The sequence below is a fragment of the Spermophilus citellus genome, assembly GCF_964194105.1.
Source record: "Spermophilus citellus genome assembly, chromosome: 14".
Lineage (NCBI taxonomy): Eukaryota > Metazoa > Chordata > Mammalia > Rodentia > Sciuridae > Spermophilus > Spermophilus citellus.
Window position 1 is genome coordinate 2,074,695 of NC_138194.1, and position 26,227 is coordinate 2,100,921.

General features: G+C 40.5%; 1 protein-coding gene across 1 annotated transcript in view; it reads left to right on the top strand.

Moving 5' to 3' along the window:
- LOC308633163 (ribosome quality control complex subunit TCF25-like) overlaps nt 1-25,935 on the top strand; it is a gene marked incomplete at its 5' end in the record, with an annotated part of 110,311 nt that extends 84,376 nt beyond the window's left edge. The window contains one exon of the mRNA XM_081265721.1: nt 24,005-25,935. Within this exon, the coding sequence (XP_081121847.1) occupies nt 24,005-25,825 (1,821 nt within the window). The 3' untranslated portion in view covers nt 25,826-25,935. The remainder of the gene's footprint in view (nt 1-24,004) is intronic.
- Nucleotides 25,936-26,227: the final 292 nt, after the last annotated feature.

The window sequence follows — 26,227 nt, forward strand, 5'->3', positions numbered from 1 at the left end:
TTATCAGGGTTGTGGAAAGTGACTCGTTTTTATCAGGCTATGCCCGATGACATATTGGAGGGCTCTGTAAACTTGTGCCTTGTGGGACTGCAGGTTTATTTTTAAATGGAGTTGCTTAGGCCAAGGCCATCCTTACCCAAAGGCGCAGGAAAGAATCCCAGCATCGGGGGATATATTAATTTCCTAGGGCGGTGCAATAAACTCTCACCAACTGGATGGCTTAAAACAAGAAAGGTTTATTTTCTTTCAGTTCTGGAAGCCAGAAGTCCCAAACCTGGGATGACGGGGTTAGTTCCTCCCAGAGGCTCTGTGGGAGGTTCTGTTCCACACCTCTCTCAGAGCTGGCTGCGGCCGGCGACACTTGGTGTTCCTTGGATTGTAGACATTCGGTTCCAATTTCTAACTCCCTCTTCCTGTGGCTTTCCCAGCGGGGTTTCTCTGTGTCTCTCCTTTTCTGTCTCATAAAAGAATACTCTTCCTTGGACTTCTAAACCAGGAAAATCTCATCGCAAATCTCTAACTTAATTACGTTGGAATAATCACATTACTCCAAACAAAGGTGTGTTCTAAAATTCTAGGTGACCAATATTGGAGGCCATTTTTCAATCTAGTACAGCAGGTATTCGGGTAATTCAGACTCAGGGCATTAGATTGGGGTGGGGAGAAGTCCAATTCTGAGGTTCTTGGAGATGGGAGGTTTTATGTGTTTTGCTGACTTTGTGTCCTGGAGTCCCAGAACAATGCCCCCTACTGCTCCATGAATGTTTGCATTATTCTGAAATAGTATGCCTTATGTCCTACATTGTACAGAAGGCAGTGGCTGGGCAATGGTTCAGAGCCAGGAATGCCAGGTCTTCACTGAGGCATGTCCCTGTAGCTCGGGCCCTTTTCCATGAAACCTCAGTGCCATCCTTTGTCCCTGCTCTAACTTTACATAACCCTGTGAGGACACCCAGGTCACCTCTACGCGTGAACTTGTGGTATGGTTATGTTCTCTGCCGAAGCCTTTTCTGCCAGGCCCTATAATCCACTGATCAACTCACCGAAGTGGACAAGGAGCATTTCCTGTCTTTGAATTCAGCAAAACCCAGACCGTTGCATCCTGTGGCTGTAATACCGCCTTGGTTGGATCAAGTAACTGTTGACTGATTATTTGAAAGACCTGGGAAAGGCCAGGGAACAAAAGTCTTTAGCCTCCTTATTTACTCTATAGTCTCTTCTATAGGACAGAGTGTGTCTACGGAGCTCCCAGACCTACCTGTGTCTGATCACATGGTGGTGGCTATAATGTGTCCTGAGGGTTTTGCTTTGCCCAAGTTCTGTGATTTCTTTCTGAAGGATGGAGAAGCTCTTTCATCCCTTATTCCACAAGAAACTCACATGGTAATTCGGTATCCTCATTCCCAGGGGTCCTTCTTAGGGCACCGGATATAGCTGCACATGGGAATCACCTGGGGAAATGTTTACATACACAGAGGCCTGGAACCCAGCCTACAGATAAAGATTTAGCTCTTGTAAGGTGGGGCCGGGCACTGGAATTTGTGAAATCTCCCAGATAATTCTAATATGTAATAAAGCTTGAAAATCACAGCATACAACAGGCCTCAGCTGATATCAATTATTGATTTTGGTGGGGCCATTTGTCTATTTGAACTTTTTGTGTGAGAAAAAATCCCAGTAAGCTCGATAATTCTGCAGGAAACTCCCCATTACCAATAACACATGCTGCTGTAGGGCTAGCTGGAGTCACATGCAAATCAGTCAGGAGTTAGTTATGAGAAGGAATTTGGCCGGGAGTAACCTTTCTCTCCCAGTGGAATTTTACTATTTTAACACTACTCTTCACATTCAGTCTGGGAGAAGCAAATTTTGTCAGAATTTTCTGGAGAGGCCACCAAAGCAAGAGTTAAAGTAGCATGGCAATATTTTTCCTTCCACAAACATCTTGGGCGGCTAAGGCAGTCCTTTTGAATTAATGTCTAGTTCTTAAGCCAAAGAAAAGCTAGCTCCTTGGACCGTGATCATTTCCATTTTTCCTCGAACACGTAAACAGAGCAGCTTCCAGTTGTGTGCTAGGAAATCTTGTGCCTTGAGACAGTCTCAGACTTTGTTATGAAGTATGAAGGAGAGAAGTGAGTGCTGGCCTGGGCCCACCTGAGGAATCCCAAGGTCCAGAAGCAGGACATGGATGTTCATGCTGGGATTTCATGGTTTGAAGGTTCCCATGGGATACAAATTGTCCCCATAGACGAAACAACCAAACGGGCTGCTGCTTTCTAACAGTAATTCCACCTTGACACATTGCACACAAACTGACCAAAATAGACTTCAGCGATTTTCAAATTTTTCTGGAACTTTTTAATTATTCTGCTGGACACCAGAAGGCCCTACAGGCCTCTGGGGGGAGGCTCCTGACTTTGGAAGTTTTTCTTAAAGGAATCACTTGAGAAGATGCCCTTGTTCTTCACCAACGTGGGAGGATTTATATCTAAGAGGACCTCAGTGCCCACAAAGAATTTTCATATGCTTGGGAAAGAGTAGAAACTTCTCTCTTTCCCATGACTGCTTGCTTCTGAAGCCAGATTAAATACGCAGAGGCCAGTCAGTATTAATAATAAGAGAGCCAGTCAGTATAGATAGATAAATTGGGTCAGATCTGATCAAAGAGGCCAATTTGGGTCAGAGAAGTTGGAGAGGGATTGAAATGTTAATGCCTTCAGGGCCCTTCTTCCACCCTTATCCAGATAACCTGCCCCTGCTCCAACCTGTTGCTAAGGTAACCTGTCCCAGGGATTGTCCCTCCCTACAGGTAATAACAGTTGTTATATAATGCCCCCCTAGACCCCCTTCCTGCCCAGATCACTTCGCCTTGGCACTCCAGCCCATCTGCTTCTCACCTTTTGACCATCTCACCAGGAACATCTCCTGGGCCTAGTCATATACACAGGAAGAAGAGAGATAAGGGGAAGAGAGCAGGAGAACAAAGAAAATTTAGGATGCATAAAAAGGTAGACCAGGCTCACTTCTTGGGATACCAGTATACCAGCTATGGCCCCCTTCTCCCTTCCGAAGAAGTTACCCCTTTTAAATAAACCCTGCTTTATATGCTTGCCTCAGCATGCTTCTCTAATGTTCAAACTTCAACATGTGAGGAAGCAGAACTTGTCACCAGTAACTGACGGTATCACTTCTCCTGAAGCTCCTGTCTTTACCAACGCCACGAGAAACACAAATGTTGATTTTTCCAGTTAATGGTAATCCAGATGGTCTAAAGTCACAATTTCCTCTCATGGCAATTCCCATGCCTGCCCAGGGTAGCCAAGGAAAAATAATTTTCTCTCTGCCCTTTCTAATTCTTGGTAGGACCTTTGTAACCAAAGCTACATCAACAAGAGAAATGCAAGCAGAAGCGTGTTCACCTGTATCCCTCATGTACCCAGGGGCCAAACCCAAGGATAATGAGTAAATACCCAAGAGGGGGCTTAGACTTCTGGCTTAAATATCATCTTCAAATGAAACATATACACTCATTATACGTGAGTGGTCTGAAAGTCAGTTTATGAAACCCTGGGACGAAGCTTTAACTATAACAGTTGTATTCAGTAAGCTCTTGGACCTTGTTTTTCCAGTATGAGTTTGATATCCCCATGCATCCCAAACTTCTGATTAATTTGATGCATTCACAGGTGGTCACTGCTATTAGCACAATTTATTTCTCAGTTTATGCCTATGGTTGTGCCAGACAGATGGTGGTTGTTTACTTGCATGAAGTATGGAGTCATTCCACCTCAGCACTTAAATTCAAAGTGGAGTAGCTCATGGCAAACTACTGCTGTCTAAAATGGAGTGACAAAGGTTCAGACACAGCCTGAGAACTGCAGTTCTCTTATAATCATGGAGTGACTCAGAGAGAGCACACATCTTAGGATGTGTGCCCTCCACATCTTAGGAAAGAAAAGCGAATGCTCCCAAACCAGGTGAGATCTAAGAGCTTTATCTGTGTTCTCTTTTTCTGTGAAACCTCAAAGTTTCTGTCAGTCCCTTGAAGACAGACCTTGGGCCACTGTACCCCTCTATATATTCTTCCAAGAGGGGCCACGCTGATTAGAAGCTCCTTTCCTGTCCTTCACCCCTCATTTCTTTGATGGGCAAATTGTGACACATAGCCAAGCTCTGACTGTTGGGACCACCAGCACCTGAGATTTTACTAAACCAAGGACTACAGTGGCATGATGTTAGCTTGAGATAATTTGGGCATATTCTGGCTTGGAAGAAGCCACTTTTGTCTTGATCACTATATAAGTCTCCTTCCTCTGACTCCAATCATGGGGATCCACTGCTCTTGCCACAGTCTTTGACCATGCTTCCATCAGTAAGTCCCCCAAAATTTGTACTCTATACAATCCTGGATCTTTATTTCACAGCTTGTTGCAGTCAATTCTTTCACATGGAATTTTCTTGGAGGGCCATACAACAAAAAAATCGAAGAAAAAAATCAATAAGGCACTTATATATTAGAAGAGAATTAAGAGGTACACCAACCCATCCCAATGTATGGACCTTATTTGGGTTCCAATTCAAATAAACAGATTGTAAAAATGTAATCATTTCTAAAACAGTTGGACAAATGAAGTACTAATATCATAATATTAGCAAGTACTTTCTTTTTCAGAACAAAAACATAGGAAGTAAGTCATTCTCACATTTTCTAGAGATTTTCACCATGTGGTACAACAGAATTAAAAAAAAGAAGAAGACATTCAAATTAGAAAGAAAGAAGCAATATTGTCTACATTTGAATTTAATGTGATCTCTGTGGAATCTATAAAAAAGCTATTAAAACTAATAAATAAATTTAGTAAGATTGCCAAAATCAAGAACCATATACAAAAATCAATTGTATTTTCATATGCTTGCAGTGAACAAAGAGAAGTTGGATTTAAAAAGGAGATCACTTACAATAGCATCAAAAATATGGGCTGGGGATGTGGCTCAAGCGGTAGCGCGCTCGCCTGGCATGCGTGCGGCCCGGGTTCGATCCTCAGCACCACATACAAACAAAGATGTTGAGTCTGCCAAAAACCAAAATAAATAAATATTTAAAAAAAATATGAGCTACTTGGAATAAATCTGATAAGTGTGTAAAACCTGTGCACTAAGAATCATGAAATGGTGTAGGAAATTAAAGAAGATCCAAATAAATAAATATGTATACCATGTTCATAGATCAAAAGGCAATATCGTATTGATCTGTAGATTCAGGCAATTTCAATCAAAATCCCAGCAGCATATTTTTTTTAGAACTTGACAGAAATTCAATTTGAAATTCATATGGAAATGCAAAGGATGAAGAAGAGTTCCAACAACTTTGAAAAGCAAGAATAAAGTTGGGAGACTTACACCACCTGACTTTAAGTCTTATTGTAAGACTACAGGAATCAAGCCAGTAGACAAACAAATAGGTAAATGAAACAAAAAGAGTTTTAAGAAAAAGATCTCACCCACATAATCAATTTAAAAAAAAAAGCAAAAGTGAAGAAATTTGAGTATAGAATGAATAGATGTTCAACAAATGATGAAGAAACAATTTGGTATCTGTATAAAAAAGAATTATTTTAACCCATTTCTGTGGCATATATAAAAATTTAACTCAAATGAATCACAGACCTATAGAAATCCTTTATCTGTAAAAAAAAAATTTGATGAGCAAATGATAAGAACAATCCCCACCCAAAAAATAAATACAGATGATAAGTAAGCTCATAAAAAGATGATTAATGTTATTGAATTGAGGGTAATGGATATATTCACATATTGATTATACAGATGATTTCTGGGAGATATAAGCAATAATTACAAGGAAATTTAGAGAACTAAATACTATTTTTGAAGAGGAAATGTTGAAATCAATTACCTTACTTTACTTTCTGCCTTAAGGAGATAGAATAAAGAAGAGTAAATTTAACCAAAAGTGTGCATGCGGGGGTGGGGGGTCTATATCTACATATTTTAAAGTCATACAGTTTAATTTTATCTTATTCTTTACAATTATAGTTAAATGATATGGATAACCCTTTGGTTTTCATTGGTGTATTTTTACTTAAAATAAAGTACTTTTTTGTTGTTTTAACCTGCAGGGAATCATCTGTTTGCAGTACAATTTTATTCCATGAGCTGAATGAACCAGGACAACTTTATTTACATTTTTATCAATTAAGTAGCTGGTGTTTCTTGAACACCTGTAATCCATCAGAGGGGCCCAAGTGTTTTTGAAACAATGCAAAGTGTTTAAGGTCCAGCCAAACAAGGAGTGGAACCACAGTGCCCACTGGAGTTTAGGAAAAGCAAAAATTTGGCATGGTTGGAGCATGGGGGAGATGTGTCCGAAACAAGGCCTGACATGCTTAGAACTGGAGAGGCCAGGAGGCAGGGCACTTAAGGCAAACGGGGGAGACTTAGGATCTGGAATGAACTTGCTGGCCAGAAAGAGATCTCATGTTTGGGAATAATGTTTGAACTCTCCAAGTTCCTGAATGAGTTATGTTTTCCAATATTGCCAATGCATACGTACACACTCACACACACACACACACACACACACACACACAACATACCCAAACACACATAACACGCAAACACAAACATGTAGAGTGAGCAAACACATTTTGAGTGATAATATATTTATTTTCAGAGACTTTGAGATGAAAGTCTCAAAGTTCAGAAGATTGAACTGTACGTGGGTAGAGATTTCTGAGAAAACACCACCCAGAGCTGATTTGTGGTGCTCTCCCCACTTCCCTCCTCTGTTCCTGGTGAGTGTTCCAGACTGAGGCTTGGGGAAAGACTGACAGACGTGAGTAAGACTGCTTAGTGGCCTCCACTGATCTTTGGATAAAGTCCAAATGGAATGCAAATCCCTGTAGGACGGTTCCCAGGCCTGAGCTCCAGGATCCTCTAATGCCCTGGTGCCTTCCTGCATTTGGCTCCAGAAACACTGACTTTCTCAGTTTTCCCTTCTTCCAACTCCTTTCCACCTTGTGTCTTTGCACATGCTGTTCCCAGACCTATGCACTCTCTCCTTTTCTTGTCCCACTTCTTTTTTTTTAAAACCTGGATAACTCCTATTTATCTTTCAACTCTTCATTTCAATCAGCCTTCCTCAAGGATGTCTTCCCTGATCCCCAAACAAGGTTGACATACCTATTAAACAGCCCAAGGACACCTTGTATTTTCCATTCTTGGCACATTATTTAAAGCCATAATTAACTCCAGCCTGTCTTCCATTAGACCCTCAAGTTCTTGAGAGACAGGGATCATGCTCCATTTACCAAGAAATCCCCAGCATCTCACTAGAGCTTGGCTCATAGTAGGTACTTACTGTTTCATTGGTGACTGAATGAAAAATTGAATGAACTTGAAATACATGGCAAACAAAAACACAAGTAGCCTTCTCATGTTAACCAAACTCTCAGAAGACATTAGCAAGACGTTTGTTTTAACCAAGATTTTATCTCCTTACCACTCAAGAATTTCTTTCAAACTTAAAAAGAAATGTTTTCATAGTCAGTGGTAAGAGACAGTATATAGGATGCTAAGTCAAATAAGCAAAGTAAACCATGGATTCTGGATTTTAGACCTTTAAAAATGGTTTTAAATTTAAACCAATCTAGTTTCTTAATGTATAAGCACACATTATAAACTGTGAGCATTGTTTGTGATTCCCCCTTATTCCAGCTTCAAGACTGGGGCGCCATCTTGCCTTTGGGGAACCTTCAACTACCCCATACTTCTCCTTGCTGGATCCATGCTTCTCTCACCCTACAAACTCTGGAGCTTCCAAGATTAAGGCAGTTTACCTGATAAACCTATAAAGTTGAAAGAAGAAATTGTGGTGAGCGCTTGTCCAGGGCTTTGAGCTCTTTCATCTCCAGGGGACAAATGGCTGCATCAAGTCAGAGAGGTCTCAGGAACAAAGTCAGCTGTAGGAGTGAATATACCTCACAATCTTGCCTTGTTCTTTTGCATTTTAGAACATTTCTTCCCTTCAAGACTCTCTTCCAGGGTCATTTTAACCGGGCTCCTGGATGAACAATTTAAGAAGCAAATCGCTGTTATTTGCTGCAGGAATCCAACTTCCTAAAAACAACCCTAGTCTTCAAAGGAAGATTGATAGAGTCACACAACGTTATTGCAAGTATTTGTTTTAAGATCCAACATTTCCCACGAGCCTCTGGCATATCATGGCCTTTCTCTTTCTTCTTCATGACAGTCGGGGACAACCCTTCCTCTAGTTCTCAAGAACAACAGTAATCTGGGCAGTATCTCTCATCTCCATGAGATTCTTTCTGGGTCTCTGAAGAGGTATGCATTTGAGTGTGCTCAGCAAGACACCGATCCCAGAGACACAGCACTGAATCATCTTAAATGAATGCTCCACACAGAACTTTATTTTAGACAGTCATTTTAAAGGACTAGGTTTTCATCATCCTAATAATAACTAACAAATTATTCTTCTTATCATTATTCAGGGCTTGGGTGTATGCTATTATGGAAGATGGTACTTTGTACTTAATAGGTAAGAACATTTGATAGGTTCATTAATCAAAATCCTGCTTACCCTTCTGTATGAAGGACAATCATTTGTTTTATCCTTAATACTGTGCTTTCACGGAAGAATAGTGAGATGCTAAAAATACTATTGATATTCTTTTTGGTTTTATCTTATATTTTTAATCTACCTTATAAATAATATAGTAAATTACTTAACAATGAAGGACATTGGAAAGATACGTTAAAGAAGCACCCAATTTCTGTAGAATCCAGGTTTTTAACCCTTCCAGATGTGGGTAACCACATTAATTAGTTTATTTTCTAGCCTTTCAGATGCTCTTTGTACTTAAGATTTTTGTTCATATTGCACCTGTTTGAATTTCACAGGACAGATGGTCTTAGCCCAGGCTTTATGAACTAACCTCTGTAGTCAAAGCATGGGGGCTTAAGTTACAACAAGGGAACAATTATCTTTTGTAAGGGAAGTGCTGTAATGACTGTACTTTGGTAGGATTTATTCATTTCCTCTCTGATTTTGAATCGGTTGGTATTCAGCTCCTAGCTCCAAAGCAGATATCCACATCAATACAGAAAGAGAAACATGTAGCCTGTTTTTATTGGTATATAGTTTGTCACTTGAGAGCATAATGAAAAGCAGTCAAACACAGTGGCAGTGTTACATGCTCTGCAGACATTCAATAAAGATGAAATGACTGTACTAGGAATCAGATATGCTTGAATAAACATGGGTAAGTATGTATATTTTTGGCTTTAGGTGAAATTTGATGCGGTGTTGTCATGTATATTTATAGAAGTGGCAGGAACATAAATGACAATAACGTCTTTTCAAAATGATGCAGTGGGAATCAAATAAATAAATAAATATACACTTCCAGGTGTCTCTCCAGAAACATGTGACACAATTGTCAAGATCAAGTCTGTGTATTTTCCCCACACTTGGGTGTCATGCAATTTCACGACTCTTCAATTCTCTGTCAATTATTTCCATATTTTCTCTGAAATCAATCTCTTTCCCTCCAGTAATGTCTAGGCCTAAAAGTGTGCACAAATCCATCTTTCTTAAAATAGAACAAGACTCTGACCTCTCTTAACCTACCCATCGGGTTGCTCTCTTCCCTCCCTTCCTCCTTGAGTTCTTGGCAAAGTTCTCCAGAGGCCATTGACCTTGTTTGTGAAAACCCCATTCATTCCTTGCCCCTCGCCATCTGGTTTTGGTTTTTTTCTCTCTGTAGAATTGACTCTCTAAGGAGTGTTCATAGAAGTATTGCCACTCCAGGAGTTTCCTTTGACATTGTCAGCTGACTTCCTTGTTTTGCAGAACACTCCTTGCATCTGACACCCATCACTCTACTGTGCATACCATTTCTTTGAGTCTCTTTCAGTGGATTTCTCTGCACCTTCTCCCTTCATGACTTAGTTATCTGCAGAGCTTCTTTTTGCTCTGTGTTTCTCTCTCATTGCTATCTCTTCCTTGGGCTGGCCAGTGACCTCTCTCCTACACTCCTGATGGTCATCTGCATGTGGATGTCCCTCTACCCCATCATGGTCACCTTGTTGAAACTAAGCCCAACATCCTTGATAAAGCTGAATTTCTTCCAGCATTTTCTAGTTTTATTTATGCAGAATTATCTTGTCATTCAGGCTTGAATGTGCCCCTCTCCTCTGTCCCTTCTTCCTCTTACTAACCTTGCTTAATCACTCTTTGCTTCTTGTCTGAATTTTCTCTCCCCAAATTATTTTCCCTTCTTCCTGAAATGTGGTAGCATTGACTATTCTCTCCGTCTTAACCTTGTTTTAATTCCAAACCATTTCTCTATAATCCTTCCAGAGAAATCTTCCTGAACAAAACTTTTTGAATTTTTTTAAAAGGTTTCCCCAATGTCCAAGCTTCTGCAGGGCTTTGACTTTCATTCACTGAGCACACATTTCCTGAGCCCCTGTTATTCGGCAGACATCCTATGAGGCATTGGACACGGATACAGCATGTAGCTTCACAGTCTAGCAGGAAAGACAATGGAAAGAAGGTGTGAGCAACGTGAGGGAGAAATAGGAGTGCGGCATGCACACATAAGAGGGGTCAGAGAGATTGCCTGTGGGAAACGACCTCTGCAGGATGGGCAAACAACATGGTCCATTCAGATACAGAAGAAAGGGGTAAGTGAGTTTCTTGATAGAGGCAATGGCATGGCTTTGGAAGGCCTGATGGGATTTGGCCTCATCCTACTTCTTGAGCTGAATCTTTCCCTGGGCTCTTTAAGTCCCTCCAACCAAACCAGACTTGCCCGTTGTTGATTGTTTCCCTTTTCCTGTATCTGTGGGCATTTGCCCCCCACCATAACAGAATACATTCTGCTGTCTGTCTGTCCACATCTGCCCGTCCTCTGAGACTCAGTTCAACCACCTCCAACCATGAAACGTTCCCAGTTCCTGTGCTTGGATAGTACTTGGTCCGTTTCTTACAGCACACATGCCTCGTATTATATCAATATCCCGTGGCTTTCGTATTCTTTTTTTAGTCTTTATATGTCCCCCAAGGACAGTGACAATCTCTTTCATCTTGTTCATCTCTAGATCTTAGAAAGCACTGCAAAAGACACCCCACCCCAGGGTGAGAAGTGCCAGGTTTTTCACGCACGGAAGCCACAGAGAGTTCCAGGGGGAGGTCGGCATCTTTCAAGAAGAGGGAAGGGCAGCCGGAAACCCAAGACTGGATCCGACTGGGGAGCAGAGAAAGGACAGAGAGGGGAGAAAGCAGAGCCTCACCGCACCCACGCCTCCCTTAACCTGCACAGCGTCTTAAGTGCAGGAGGATGCTCACCCTTATTTTACAGATAAAGAAGCTGGTCTACTGTCATGCAAGCACTCGGTGGAGGAGCCTGCCTTTCAGTCTATCGGCCTCTCTGAAGATTCCACATTCTGAGCTCTCTCTCTATGTAAAGGGCTAAAGACACTTTAAAGATCCTCCCTGTCCAGGATCCTGCCATGACCTTTGCATATCCTGAATGGAACATGTAAAGAATGCAGACTCCCCTGTGGGACTGGCTCACTCACAGGAACTCCAAGTTGTCCACACTCCCTCCCTTTGGGGGTCTGGCCAGTCCTTGGGGGGGATGAAGTGTCCTTGAGGGGATCACTAGGTTGCACAGGTTGTTAGAAGGAGCTTTCTTTGTTCTGACTTGTATTTAAAGAGCCCCATGGGAATAAGACTTTGGAGTCTCACCTGTGGAGGGGACGCTCTGCTCGGGGTTTCCCAGCTACGTGGCTTCAAGGGTTGGTGTCTCCCCAATATAGTAACGTATTTTCTTTTCTTTGTCACCTTTCACTTTTGCTTTCATATTATAACTAAAATAAATAATATCTTACATAAAGAGAGTGTCTTTATTGTCTATCGGATCAGACCAGCCAAATTTAGCAGCTGCACACATCGGTAAGGCTTTAATGTTCCCAGCTGCCTGCCTCGCCTTGGGGGGCCAGAATACCACGGGGCATCTGAAAGGTGCCGCAGTCTGGCTGGGCACAATTCAGGAGCCACTTGTCAAAAGAAACGAACTTTATTTTTAGAACTACAAACACCAAACAAAACAGCTCCTCAGGAAAAAACCCTCAGAGCCCAACTGCCACCACCGGCTTCCCACAAGCCTCTCACCCCCACACAAACCTCACCACCTCCCACAATCCTCCTGCTCTTGAGTCTGATTGGCTGGGTTGCATGGGCAGAGCCAAGGAAGTCCCCCAATGAGCAGCTCCGTGGTCTGAAAGGGCAGGGAAACAGCCCAATGAACATCACCGAAGAGCAGCCAATCAGCTAGATGTTGCTGGGCCGCTGTGAGCCAATCATCAGCCAGCAGCTGGAAGTTTGCTGGGGCCTCTTTGGCTGTGGCTCTCAACAGAAAGGAACCAGGAAAGACACAGAAGAAATTTCAGAGCACACTGAGGCCAGAAGATGCTCTCTGGAGCCTCATGTCTCAGAATGCCAGAGGGGAGAGGGGGGACAGGGATGCTGTCAGTGCTTCCTATAACCACTAGGGTGAGGCAAGAGAGGGCTTGAAGGTGAAGACTCACCCTCAAGACCAGTCGTGCTTAACCTATGGAGGAACTAGATGCCTTTTAGAAGTTGGATAGATACTTTTAGCATCAAATTGATTTGGCCACTAAACCAAATGCTTCATGCTGTTTCTTCCTGGAATCTGGACACCACTTGCACTAGCAGATTAGCCAAGGAGGAAGCATGTTTTAAAAACTGATTGAGTCTAGCTTTTGTTAACTATAACTAAGGTATTGCTATGCTATTATATACCCATAACATTAGTGAATGATAATAGTACAAAATAAAATACTGTACCTAATATGTTTAATAAGATAAAGCTGAAAAAAGACTTTGATAGAGGACTAGGCAGAAGAAATCAACATTTCTCAAAATGGGCTGGTGGTGTGGGTATATTAGAATCTCTTGGGAGACACGTTCAAGTTCAGTAGTGCTTGTCTTCTCTGTCCATCCCTGCCAAGGTTATAAAATGTCCAAGCATGCATGGCTATGTTTGGTGAGAATTGGAGATGAAGTGTCCCCTAGGGGGTGATGACATCTTGGCAATGACTTCAGACATGCAGAGCTGGCTGGGTTGGTGGAAGGGGTGCCCCAAGGGGCCACCATGGAGGAGAGCAGAGGAGGATGAGGGAGGGTTTTCAGAAGGCTGTGGAGTTGAATCTTAGAGGACATGTAGGATTTCCTCAGCCAAGTGTGGGCCTGTGGAAGTACCCTTCATAGATGACTTTATCCTCCTTTTGCCCAGTTGGTTGCCACTTATTAAATCCAGAACACTGTTACTCAAAAAAGAATTTTCCTGGCTGTGCTAGAGGCCAAGTTGTTTTCCAGCATTCTATTATTATACCAGGTGGCTCACTGCTATTAATTCATGACTAATTCCGACAGTAATAATCACTAGGGCTTCTTCATCAAATAAGCAGGGCTTTTTGCTCAGGGATTTAACTGCATTATCTCAAATCCTGGAAACAATTATACAAGGCAATGAGGAATATAGCTCTTTAAATGCCTTAATGCCCCCAGATAACTGGCAGCCTTAGGACTCTGTTCCCTCTGTATTTTTGGCCTTGGCTTGTTGACGTTCTGTCCACCTGCTCTTGTTCACTGTAGCAATAAACAGCATCAAAGCTAGGTTGATGTCATCCATCCTTGACATATGTCCTGTATACAGAAGTCAGAGAGAAACAACATGGGCCATTTTCCACACTCACAAGCATTATTTGAGCTTCTAGATTGGTGCTAGATTGGATGCTAACGGGAATGCACAGTGAATCTGGCACAGTGCTGACCTCTGACCTCCAGGGCTCTCAAGGCGTGAGGTCGAGATACACAAGTCAGCACAATGTAGGTCAGATCATGATAAATGTGAACAGAAATAATTTAAGGGCAGAGATTCTAATTGCTGTTTATTTTGTGTCTTTGAATATGTTTAAATGCCATTGAAATTGAGATCAAGTCACCGTTAACCTTCAAGAATTATAAAAGCATATTTTGTCTGATATTTCACAGGAAAAAGAATTTTTAGCAAACTATTTCTTAAAATGGAGACCAGAGAGAGAACCAAATTCTGCTTTCTGTTAAGATGCTGAGAGAAGATTTAGAAGTCCAAGTTCCTCAGAAGACGGGGAAAAGTGAATGGCAGGAAAATGGCAGGCCCCAACCAACTCAACATTCAAAGTGCTGCCTGTGGTCTACCTTGCTCTAGGACTCTTTTCATTCCTGGCCTGGGTTCTAAATCTATCTGAGCTGTGGGCATTGGCATCCATTAGGTCTTGACAGCCAGCTGGGACCCCTCTACCCCTGTCTCTCCTGAGTGCTGAGAAAGTTCATCTGGGCTGACTCCACTTATTCAAGAAGTTCAGAAGTAATCTTCTGTTGCTCTGTGTCTACAAATCCCTAGAAGATCAGGGAGCACTAGTGTTTTGGTCTCAGTGTTCTCAAGTATCCTCCACAGAGGGCCAGCCAGCCTCTCCGGCCTCCTTCAGCTGAGGCTCTTTGGAATGCAAGTAATGTCTTCCCAAGAAGTCTAGACCTAATCCTAACCTAACCCTAACCCTAGCCCTAACCCTCACCCTAGCCCTAACCCTCACTTCAACAGAAGCACCCTCACTGGTGGAGACCTTATAGTCCTTCCCAAGGCTAAACTCATATCACACATAAAACTAGAGTTATCCTAAGACAGGGGGAATACTTAACATTAATCTGGGTCTTCACAAATTTCTGAAGCCCTCTACCTTTAAGAAGTCCAAGATTGGGCAGCTGCATGTGCTGCTTCCCAGAGTGGGCAAAAATACCCATGAAAGGTGTGGTCTTGCTTTATGATAATCCGTTTTCAAAAAAAGAAAAAAAAACACAAAACTCACTCCCAGAAGAAAGGGATTAATTCCTATTAATGTAATCATCTCTTAAAGGCCTAATCAGCTCTCAGCCTATTCACTACAGAAAACTTCAACCTGAGTTTCAGAAGGGACAAACCATATTCAAATCAGCACCTGCTCACAGCTGTCCAATCCATTCCTTCTCTCAACCTACCATGTGGCCCACACCACCTATTGTATCCTAACCTGATCCTAGGAGCCAACTAGAATTGCCTTTGTGGATTAAAGAAATTCTCATAGCCTGGACCTACACCAGGATTTCATCACCATTTGCAGCAGTAGCTCCTGGAGGTTGGGCAACGCAGGTTAATGTCTGTGATGTGTTAGACCAGGGATTTAGATCAGGATTGCTTAGGCTTGCATATGAAAAGCGTGCTCATAGGTATATTGTTTCCCATCCTTAGGAATTAGCTAAGGCTGCCATTTGTGGAGTCTGTGAGGCCCCAAGATGTGAAATCATTATAAAATATAAAAACCAAAAACATGATTAATACAGGTTAAAACTCTGACTCCAAGAGTAAAACATAAAACTCTGTCTGGAAGCTGGTCAGCACAGCTCACCTACCCAACAGTAGCAACGAGTGAAGTTGGGGGCCTGTATCAGTCCCCACATCTTGGGGCCTCCGGAAATGCAGGCATGACTTGAATGGGCCATTACTCTGTGTCTTCTAGAGTCCAAGAGATCATGGAGATAGGTAGGCTAATCAGGAGGAAAGAGAGACCTAATCGTAGTCTTAAACGATTGTTCAAGGCTACACAGTCAGTGAAGTAGTTGGGCAGGGAACCTAGGCTTCTGAATTTGCTACCTGTGTATTCTTCCCTATTTCTCATAAGAGGTAGGTCATACTTGTGAAAAATGGGTCCCAGAGGAGCCAAATAACTAGCCCAAACTTAGGAATAATAATGGATACAGTTGGATTTTAGAATACATATCTCTTTAAAAAGTGTCCAATTGAATACATTATCTCTTACACTCAGTGATTTCTTTAAAAAAATTTCTTTTTGCTTATATTTTTTGAGAATCTGCTGAATGCCATGGGCCATCTCTCAGAAAAGAAAGCTAGCTGCTAATAGTTACATATATTTTAACATTCTGAAAAAGATGATGGGGGGGCAGTTTGCAGACCCTAGATTAGGACCAATGTTGTGTAGCAAATATTTAACCATTTGCTCTCTGTGTTAGTTAACATTTTTGCTGCTGAAACTAGAAGACCTGATTTTAAAAAAAACTGCAATAGAGGAAAAGTTTATTTGGGGGCTCACAGTTTCAGAGATCTCAGTTCATGGACAATAGGCTCCATTCCTTGGGGATCAAGGTGAGGCAGAACATGGTGGAAGAGTGTGGTGAAGGGAAGCAGGTTACATTATAATCAGGAAGCAGAGAGAAACTCCACCTGCCAGATACAAAATATATACACCAAAGGCATGACTCCCAGGAACCCACTTCCTCCAGCTACACCCTATCCATCTTCCATTACCACTCAGTTAATCCCATTAGGAGATTAATTCACAGATTGGATTAAAACTCTTATAACACAATCATTTGTCCTCTAAACCTTGCATTGTCTCACATTTGAGATTTTAGGGGACACCTCACATCCAAACCATAACACTCTCCTAGTACAATTCTGCTATGAATAAATATTAGTTGATATTTTCACTAACTCAGACAAGCAAAATGAAGTGAAGTAATGAACTTGTAGTTCAGAACTTCACTTCTTTCTCAAGTGACATGAGTAACTTTCTGGCCAAATTTATCACAAGTTTGGAAGGCTACTACTCAATTTTTGTGCTATTTACAGTGAATGGCAATTGTCACAATTTACTTTAGTCTTCATTATCAACATTTCTCTATCATATTCTTACGTCTGGATAATCCACAAACAGTAAATCAATCACTGATTTGTGGTGTTTACTAATTTCTGTAGTATTAATATTTCCACCTGGGCAATTTCAAGCTACCAACATGCAGTAGCATACCATTATACTTAATTTGTATACAATGACATAACCCTAAATGCATGGATAATAATAAACTATGGTAATTAGTAATTGAGAAGGTCTATGTATTTTTTACCTTTGTTTTTATTATGATGCATTTAATTTTAAGTTATTTAATTTATTTTGAAATAATGGTTGCATTTAACAACTGGCTTACAAAATTCCTGAAGATTTTAACAGTGGGTGCCTTTGAGCCAGGTATCAGCTATCTCCAAGACAGCCTCTTTCCCTAGTCTCTTAAAGCCTCTTAATTTAAGACACTATCCTCCACTCTACTGACCTCTGTTCGATTTTCATGAGATCCCCAAGTCCACCTTTCTTACCTGTTTTCTTCTCTAGCTGCAATATATGAGATAAAACATATGACTTCCTGAGTCCAGCTTATTTCACTTAACATTGTCAAGTTCCACCCATCTTATTGCAAATGACATAATTTCTTTCCTCTTTATGGAAGAATAAAACTCCATTGTGTGTATATACCAAATTTTCTTTATCTATTCATACATTAAAAGACCCTAGGCTGGTTCCACAGTTTGGCTATTGTGATTTGTGCTGCTGTAAACATGGGTAGGTGTGTGTTGTATGATGACTTTAATTCTTTAGGATAGATACCAAGGAGTGGTATAGATGGGTCATATGGTGGTTGATTTCTATAGTGGTTGTACTAATTTACAACCACCAACAGTGTAAAAATGTTCTTTTTCTCCATGTTCTCTCCAGAATTTATTATTATACTTATTCTTGATGTTTGTTATTCTGACTGGAGTAAGATGAAATCTCAGTGTAATTTTGATTTGTATTTCCTTGATTGATAAAGATATGTTGAATCTTTTTTTCATATATTTGTTGACCATTGGATTTTTTCTTTTGAGAAGTGTACCTATAATTCATGTGTTCATTGTTAATTGGGTTATTTGTCTACTTTTGGTGTTAAGATTTTTGAGTTTTTTTATATAGTCTGGATATTAATACTCTGTCAGAGAGTAGCTAATAAAGATTTTTCTCCCATTCTGTAGGTTCTCTCTTCACATTCTTAATCATTTCCTTTGCTGTGCAGAATATCTTTAATTGGATGCCATCCCATTTCTTAATTCTTGGTATTATTTCCTAAGCTTTATGGGTCCTATTGAGAAAGCATTGCACCTCTATGTTGAAGTGTTGACCCTACATTTTCTTTTAGTAGTTTCACAGTTTCTGGTCTAATTCCTACATCTTTGATCCATTTTGAGTTGACTTTTGGACAGGGTGAAAGATAAGGATGTAGTCTCATTCTTCTACATGAGGATGGGTTTTTCCAGCACTGATTTAAAAGGCTGTCTTTTCTCCAAGATATGTTTTTGGCACCTTTGTCAAGGATCAGGTAACTGGGTATATTGGGTATCTGGGTGCATTTGTCTCTATGTTTTTTATTCTGTTCAACTGGTATATGTGCCTGTTTTTATTCCAGTATCATGCAGTTTTTGTTACTATAGTTCTGTGGTATAATTTAAAGTCAGGTATTATGATGTCTCCAGCATTGCTTTTCTGGCTTAAAATTGCTTTGGATATTCTGGGGTTTTATTCATCCAAATAAATTTTAGGACTGGTCTTTTCTAGTTCTGTGAAGAATGTCTTTGTTATTTTAATGGGCATTGCACTGAGTCTGTATATTGCTTTAGGCAATATGGTCATTTTCCCAGTATAAATCCTGCCTATACTGAACATGGAAGGTCTTCCCATCATCTTATGTTTTCCTCATTTTTTCACTGTTCTATAGTTTTCATTGTAAGGTCTTTTGCCTCCTTGGTTACATTTAACCCTAAGGTTTTGTTTGGTTTGGTTTGGTTTGCCTTGGTTAGGCTATTGTGAATGGGATTATTTTCCTGATTTCTTTCTCAGCAGACTCACTATTGCTGTATAGGAAAGCAGTTGATTTTTAAATGTTGATTTTGTAACCTGATAAATTGGCTGAATTTGTTCATTATCCCTAGCAGTATTCTGGTAGAGCTTTTTGGATTTTCTAAGTTTAGGATCATATCATCTGCAAACAGTGATAATTTGACTTATTCCTTTCCTATTTTTATCCCTTACATTTCTTTCTCTTGCCTAATTATCTGGTTAAAATTCTTAGTAGTGTGTTTAATAGGAGTCATAGAGTGGACATCCTTGTCTTGTTACAAATTTTAAAGAAAATGCTTTTAGCTTTCCCCCATTCACTGTGACATCGGCTCTGGCTTTGTCATATATGACCTTTACGTTGTTGAGGTAAGTTCCTTTTATCCCTGGTTTCTTGAGCTTTGTTATCATGAATGGATGCTGAATTTTGTTGAAGGCTTTTTCTGAATCTATTAAGATGTCTATGTGATTTTTGTCCTTATTTCTATTTAATTTACATATGCTAAACTATCCTTGCAACCATAATAAAAACAACTTGGTCATGATGTTGTTGAATACAGTTTGCTAATATCCATTAAGGATTTTTTGCATCTAAATTCATCAGGATACTCTTCTGCAGTTTTGTTTCTTTTATGTGTTACCAGATTTTGTTATCAGGGTGATACTGACTTCATAGAATGAATTTAGAAGGCTTCTATCTCTTTTTATTTCATGAAATAATTTGAGGAGCATTGGCATTAGTTCTTCTTTAAATGTCTGCTAAAATTCAGCTAAGAATTCATCTATTCCTAGGCTTTTCTTTGTTGGAAGGCTTTTTATTACTGTTTCTAGCTCATTGCAAGTTTTTGGTCTGTTTAGGTTTTCCAAGTCCTCTTGATTCAATTTTGGCAAGCCATATGTCTGGAAATGTGTCTATTGCTTGTAGATATTTCAATTTATTGGAGTATAAGCTTTCAAAATTGTCCTAATGAGTCTCTGGATTTCTGAATGACTGTGGTGATTTCTTCTTTTTCAACTCTATTTTTATTAATTTGGGCCTTCTCTCTTTGTATTTTGGTTTATTTATTTATTCAATTTTTTTTTAAAGAGAGAGAGAATTTTTTTAATATTTATTTTTTAGTTTTTGGTGGACACAACATCTTTTTTTTTTTTTAATGTGGTGCTGAGGATCGAACCCGGGCCACACACATGCCAGGCAAACGCGCTACCGCTTTAGCCACATCCCCAGCCTTATTTTGGTTAATTTAGCTAAAGGATTTTCAATTTTGCTTATCTTTAAAAAAAACCAACTTTTTATTTCATTGTTCCTTTTTTTTTGCTATTATTCTCTATTTCATTGATCTTGGTTCTGATCTTAATTATTTCCTTCCTTCTATTGGTTTTTGAAGTGATTTATTCTTGTTTTTCAAGGGCCTTGAGAGGCATCATTAGGTTGTTATTTAGGACCTTACTGATTTTATTATGTAGGCACTCATAGCTATGAATTTTCCTCTTAAAACCATTTTTATAGTGTCCCAGAGGTTCTGGTATGTTGTATCACTGTTCTTGTTTGGATCTAAGAATTTTTAAATTTCTCCCCTGATTTCTTCTATCATCCGAATTGCATTCTTTGATCTCCACATGTTTATATAGTTTCTGTAGTTTTTTAAACGTTGATTTCTAATTTAATTCCACAATGATCAGATAAGATGTAAGGAATTATATAGATATTTTTGTATTTGCGTAGGGTGGCTTTGTGGCCTAGACTATGGCCTATTGTGGAGAGGGTACCACAAGCACTTGAAAATAAAGTGAATTTTTGCTGATATTGGATGAAATATTCTACAGATACTTATTAAGTCCATTTGATTTATAATTTTTAAGTTTGAAAAGTCTTCACTGAGGTTATGTCTGGATGACCTATCTATTGGTGAGAAACCTGTGTTGAAATCACCTAGATGTAGGTCAGAACTTCACTTGTTTTTGAATGTTATGTGTACTGGGTTCTATCTGAATCTTTAAGTTGAGTAGTGTATGTTTTATGGAATTAGTTACACCAACCATTGAGAAAAGCCTCTTGCTTTTCCTGTTCAGGGAGATACTGCTTTGGGAGTAATGCCCCGTGTTCTCCTTAGTTGCTTTAAGTAATTTACCTTTTTAAAAATTCTTTTATCTCCTGATTGTGTTTTATTAGCTTTGCACTCACCAAGGACTGAACCCATTGCATTTAGTTATGAAAATATTATTGTTTTCTCCATTGAATGATTGGAAACTTTGCTAAAATTAATTGATCATAACACATGGGTTTATTTGTGGATTCTAAATTCTTGCATTGATCTATATTTCTATCCATGGTGTCAACACCACACTATCTGAATTATCATTGCCTTGTAATGAGTTTCAAAGTCAGGGAATTTGAGTCCTTCTATTTTGTTATTTTTTTCAAGATAGTTTAGGCTATTCTGGGACCCTTATGATTCTATATGAATTTTAGAACCAGGTTGTCAACTTCTACAGAGAAGACATTTGGGATTCTGATGGGAATTTTATTAAATCTATATATCAATTTGAGGAATTTTGCCATTTTAATACTGTTTAATTTTCCAACTTATAAACATTATTTTTTCATTTATCTAATAATTAGATACCATTTAATTTATTTCAACAAATGTTCTTTAGTTTTCAGTGTATAAGTTTGTATGTGTGGGGGGGGAGGGTGTTGTTTGTAGTGGGGATTGGACCATGGGGCATTCTACTGCAGATCTATATTCCCAGTCCTTTTTATTTTATTTTGTGACAGGGTCTCACTAAGTTTCCAGGAATGTCTCAGACTTTTGAATAGCGGGGATTATAGGCATGCACCATCATATCCAACTAGCTTTGCATTTTTTTCCAAATTTATTCCTAAATTGTTTTGTTTTATTTATGATCATAAATGGTATGTCTGCCATTTCATATTCATATTGCTTATGACAAGTATATAGAGATCTGATTTTGTATCTTGTAACCTTGCTGTGAACATTAGAAGAATTCTTTACCAAATCCGAAGTCATGTAGATGTGTACTAGTTGTTTTATAGTTTCAGTATTTCAAGTTAATTTTTGTATAAGATGCAAGGTAAGGGTCCAAATTAATTCTTTGGCATGTAGTCCTCCAATTGTTCCAGCTTCGTGAGTTGAAAGGACAATTATTTTAGATAGTAGCTTTTTAATGGATCCCTTAACATTTCCTATATATGTCATTTAAGAATAGAGATATATTGGCTTCTTTCTCCATTCTGGGTGACTTTTACATCTTCTTCCAGTTCAGTTGCCTTGGATAGAACCTCTAATATAGTGTGACCCCAACTTTTTTTAATTATTAATTTATTTTATAGTAGAATGCATTTTGACATATTCTACTCAACTTCTCACTCCACTGGCTGTACAAGGTGCAGAGTCACTCCAGTAGTGTAATCATACGTGTATATAGGGTAATAATGTCTGTCTCATCCTACCCTCCTTCCCATCCCCACTCCCTCCCCCCTCCCCTCACTTGCTTCTACACAAACCGAAGTTCCTTCATTCTTCCCTACCCCACTCCTGCCCCACTATGGATTAGCATCCACTTATCATAATCCCAATTTTAAGGGGAAAGCACCCAGTCTTTCACAATTAAGCATCATTTTAGCTGTGGAGTTTGCAGAGGTGCCTCTTATGAGGTTGAAGATACATCCTTCTATTCCTATTTTTCTGAAAGTTTTTTGTTGTTGTTGTTGTTTTCAGTTTTTTGAGGGGGATGAAGAGGATCTTGGCATGTTGTTCAGGCTGGTCTTGAAGGAAGCTTAAGCTTCCTCCCGTTTCAGCTTCCCCAGCAGCATGGACTACAAACATCCACTACCACACACAGCAGAAATTTTTTTTTAAATCGTGTATGGATATGGGATTTTGAAAAAGGCTTTTTCATACTCAATTTGTTTCTGTTTATAAAGCAATCCTAAATGAAAAACATATGCTGCTCACAAAGTTACTATTATAAACAAAATTGTCAAGAGGGATAATGTAATAATATCCTTTTACAGATAAGTATCTTCAAGTTAAATCCAAGGGGCAAAAATTATTGGCATCCAACTTACCACCCAGAGGTTATATGAACTCAAACACTCCTAAAATAATATCCCTTTTACACATTAAGGAAGCAGACTAAAATAATAATAATAATAATAATAAATTTTTAAAAATGTAAATCATAAAACACCACAGTAAAAATATTTAATTATTTTTCTGTCTTACATTCTTTCATAGCATCTTTATTAAGATCCTGAAAAAAAAGTTTGGAGAAGTTAAATAGATTTTAAATGTATACATTTAATCTGATGTTTATTTCCTTTAGATTTCTGTTTTTCTGGAACTAGACAAAATAGTTCAAAAGTACTCATGGGAAAATAAGCAAGCAAGAATTCCCAGGAATATGAAAAGCAACAAGGGGAAACTAGTTTTAAAAGATATTAACACTTTTATAAACCCAATAATGTGATACTGGTATATGAAGAAAAAGACTAATAGAATACACACCCCAGAGACACCCCAATACCTCCAAAAGTTAACAATACCATAACAGATTCAAAGAGGGCTCTAAAATCAACAGGTGAAAATAACAGACACACAGAAAAAGATAAAGTTGAACCTATGCATCATTCTGAACACCAGAATAAATCCTAATTTGAACATTTAAATTTAAAAGTGATACCATAAAAGTACAAAAAGAAACCATGGACAAATTCTAAAACTCTTGGAGGGCTTTCAGTGCCTTAAACTCCAGATACCTGGGCTGGGGCTGTAGCTCAGTGATAGAGTGCTTGCCTAGCACTTGTGAGACATTGGGTTTGAAGATTTAAAAAAAAATCAAGATACCATATTGATTAATATACACTGTAATGTTTAAAGGAAAAAGTATAAGACTTTTGTATATCAAAATATGTGAAGGTAAATAAAAATAAGTGAAGGGGCTGGGGATGTGGCTCAAGCGGTAGCACGCTAGCATGCCAGGCGAGTGGCCCGGGTTCGATCCTCAGCACCACATACCAATGAAGATGTTGTGTCCGCCGAGAACTAAAAAATAAATATTAAAAATTCTCTCTCTCTCTCTCTCTCTCTCCTCTCTCACTCTCTCTTTAAAGAAAATAAGTGAAAATCAGAGGAAAACTATAATTGATTGTGTGTTAACAGATGCTGCAGTGTCAGGGAACAAAGGAAGGATTCAGCGTGGAAACCCAGAGACCAAGCGGGAAGGAAATGTGGCCAAGGCTGCACCTCCGGAGCAGTCTAATGCAAGTGGAAAACTCCGGAAGAAGAAAAAGAAGCAGAAAAATAAGAAAAACAGTACAGGAGAAGCCTCGGAAAGTGGGATGGAGGATATCGACCGCATCTTGGAGAGGATTGAGGATGGCAGTGGGCTCAGCCGCCCGGGTCCCCCACCACTGAGCTCCAGGAAGCATGTCCTGTATGTGGAGCACAGACACTTGAATCCAGACACAGAACTGAAAAGGTATTTTGGTGCTCGAGCGGTCCTGGGGGAGCAAAGGCCACGACAGAGGCAGCGTGTATACCCCAAGTGCACGTGGCTGACGACCCCCAAGAGCACCTGGCCGCGGTACAGCAAGCCAGGTCTGTCTATGCGGCTGTTGGAATCGAAAAAAGGCCTTTCCTTCTTTGTGTTTGAACACAGTGAGGAGTACCAGCAGGCACAGCACAAGTTCCTGGTGGCCGTGGAGTCCATGGAGCCAAACAACATTGTGGTTCTGCTCCAGACAAGCCCCTACCATGTGGACTCACTCCTGCAGCTCAGTGATGCCTGCCGCTTTCAAGAGGATCAGGAGATGGCACGAGACCTCATAGAGCGAGCGCTGTACAGCATGGAGTGTGCCTTCCACCCCCTGTTCAGTCTCACCAGTGGGACGTGCCGGCTGGACTACCGTAGACCCGAGAACAGGAGCTTCTACCTGGCCCTCTACAAGCAGATGAGCTTCCTGGAGAAGCGTGGCTGCCCACGCACCGCACTGGAGTTCTGCAAGCTCATCCTGAGCCTTGAGCCAGACGAGGACCCGCTCTGCATGCTGCTGCTTGTCGACCACCTGGCCTTGCGGGCCCGCAACTATGAGTACTTGATCCGCCTCTTCCAGGAGTGGGAGGCTCATCGGAACCTGTCGCAGCTCCCAAATTTTGCCTTCTCGGTTCCATTGGCATACTTCCTGTTGAGTCAGCAGACAGACCTCCCCCAGCATGAGCTCAGCTCTGCCAGAGAGAAGGCCTCCCTCTTGATCCAGCAGGCACTCACCATGTTCCCTGGAGTCCTCATGCCCTTGCTCGAGTACTGCAGTGTGCGGCCCGATGCCACCGTCTCCAATCATCGCTTCTTTGGACCAGATGCTGAGATAAGCCAGCCCCCTGCCCTGACCCAGCTGGTGAGTCTGTACCTCGGGAGGTCGCACTTCCTCTGGAAAGAGCCTGCCACCATGAGCTGGCTGGAGGAAAATGTCCGTGAGGTTCTTCAGGCAGTGGACGCTGGGGACCCCGCTGTGGAGGCTTGTGAGAACAGGCGGAAGATGCTCTACCAGCGTGCACCCAGAAACATCCATCGCCATGTGATCCTCTCGGAGATCAGGGAGGCTGTTGCTGCGCTTCCCCCAGATGTGACCACACAGTCTGTGATGGGGTTTGACCCTCTGCCTCCCCTGGACACCATCTACTCCTACGTCAGACCAGAGAGGTTAAGTCCTGTCAGCCATGGAAACACGGTTGCCCTCTTCTTCCGGTCACTGTTGCCAAATTACACTGTGGAGGGGGAGAGGCCAGAGGAAGGAGTGCCTGGGGGTCTGAACCACAACCAAGGCTTGAACCGGTTGATGCTGGCCGTGCGAGACATGATGGCCAACTTCCACTTCAACGACCTGGAGGCGCCGCGGGAGGACAACCCCGAGGGGGAGGGGGACTGGGACTGAGCCACTTAGGCTGCTGCGCCCAGCGCTGTGCAATTATGTTCCTGATTCTGTTCTGGTCTGGATTGACCAGTCCCCTGAAGTAGAAGTGCTGAATGTACCAAAAAAAAAAAAAAAAAAAGGGCTAATGTCTCCAATTTACAAATTTCTAGAAATTGATAATGGGAAAAAAGCAACCCAAAACAAAAATATGAAAAAACCCATTAACAGAGCGTTCACAAGAAAAAAATACAATTAGTTTTTATGCATAATATGCTCAGCCTTATTAATAATGATAGCAATCCACATTAAACTACTCTATATTGATAATTCTCATCTATCAAACTGTTAACAAATTCAAGGGTTGTACACAGCACATTGGAAAGGCCCCAGAAAAATAGGAACTCTCTCATGCACTGCGATCTG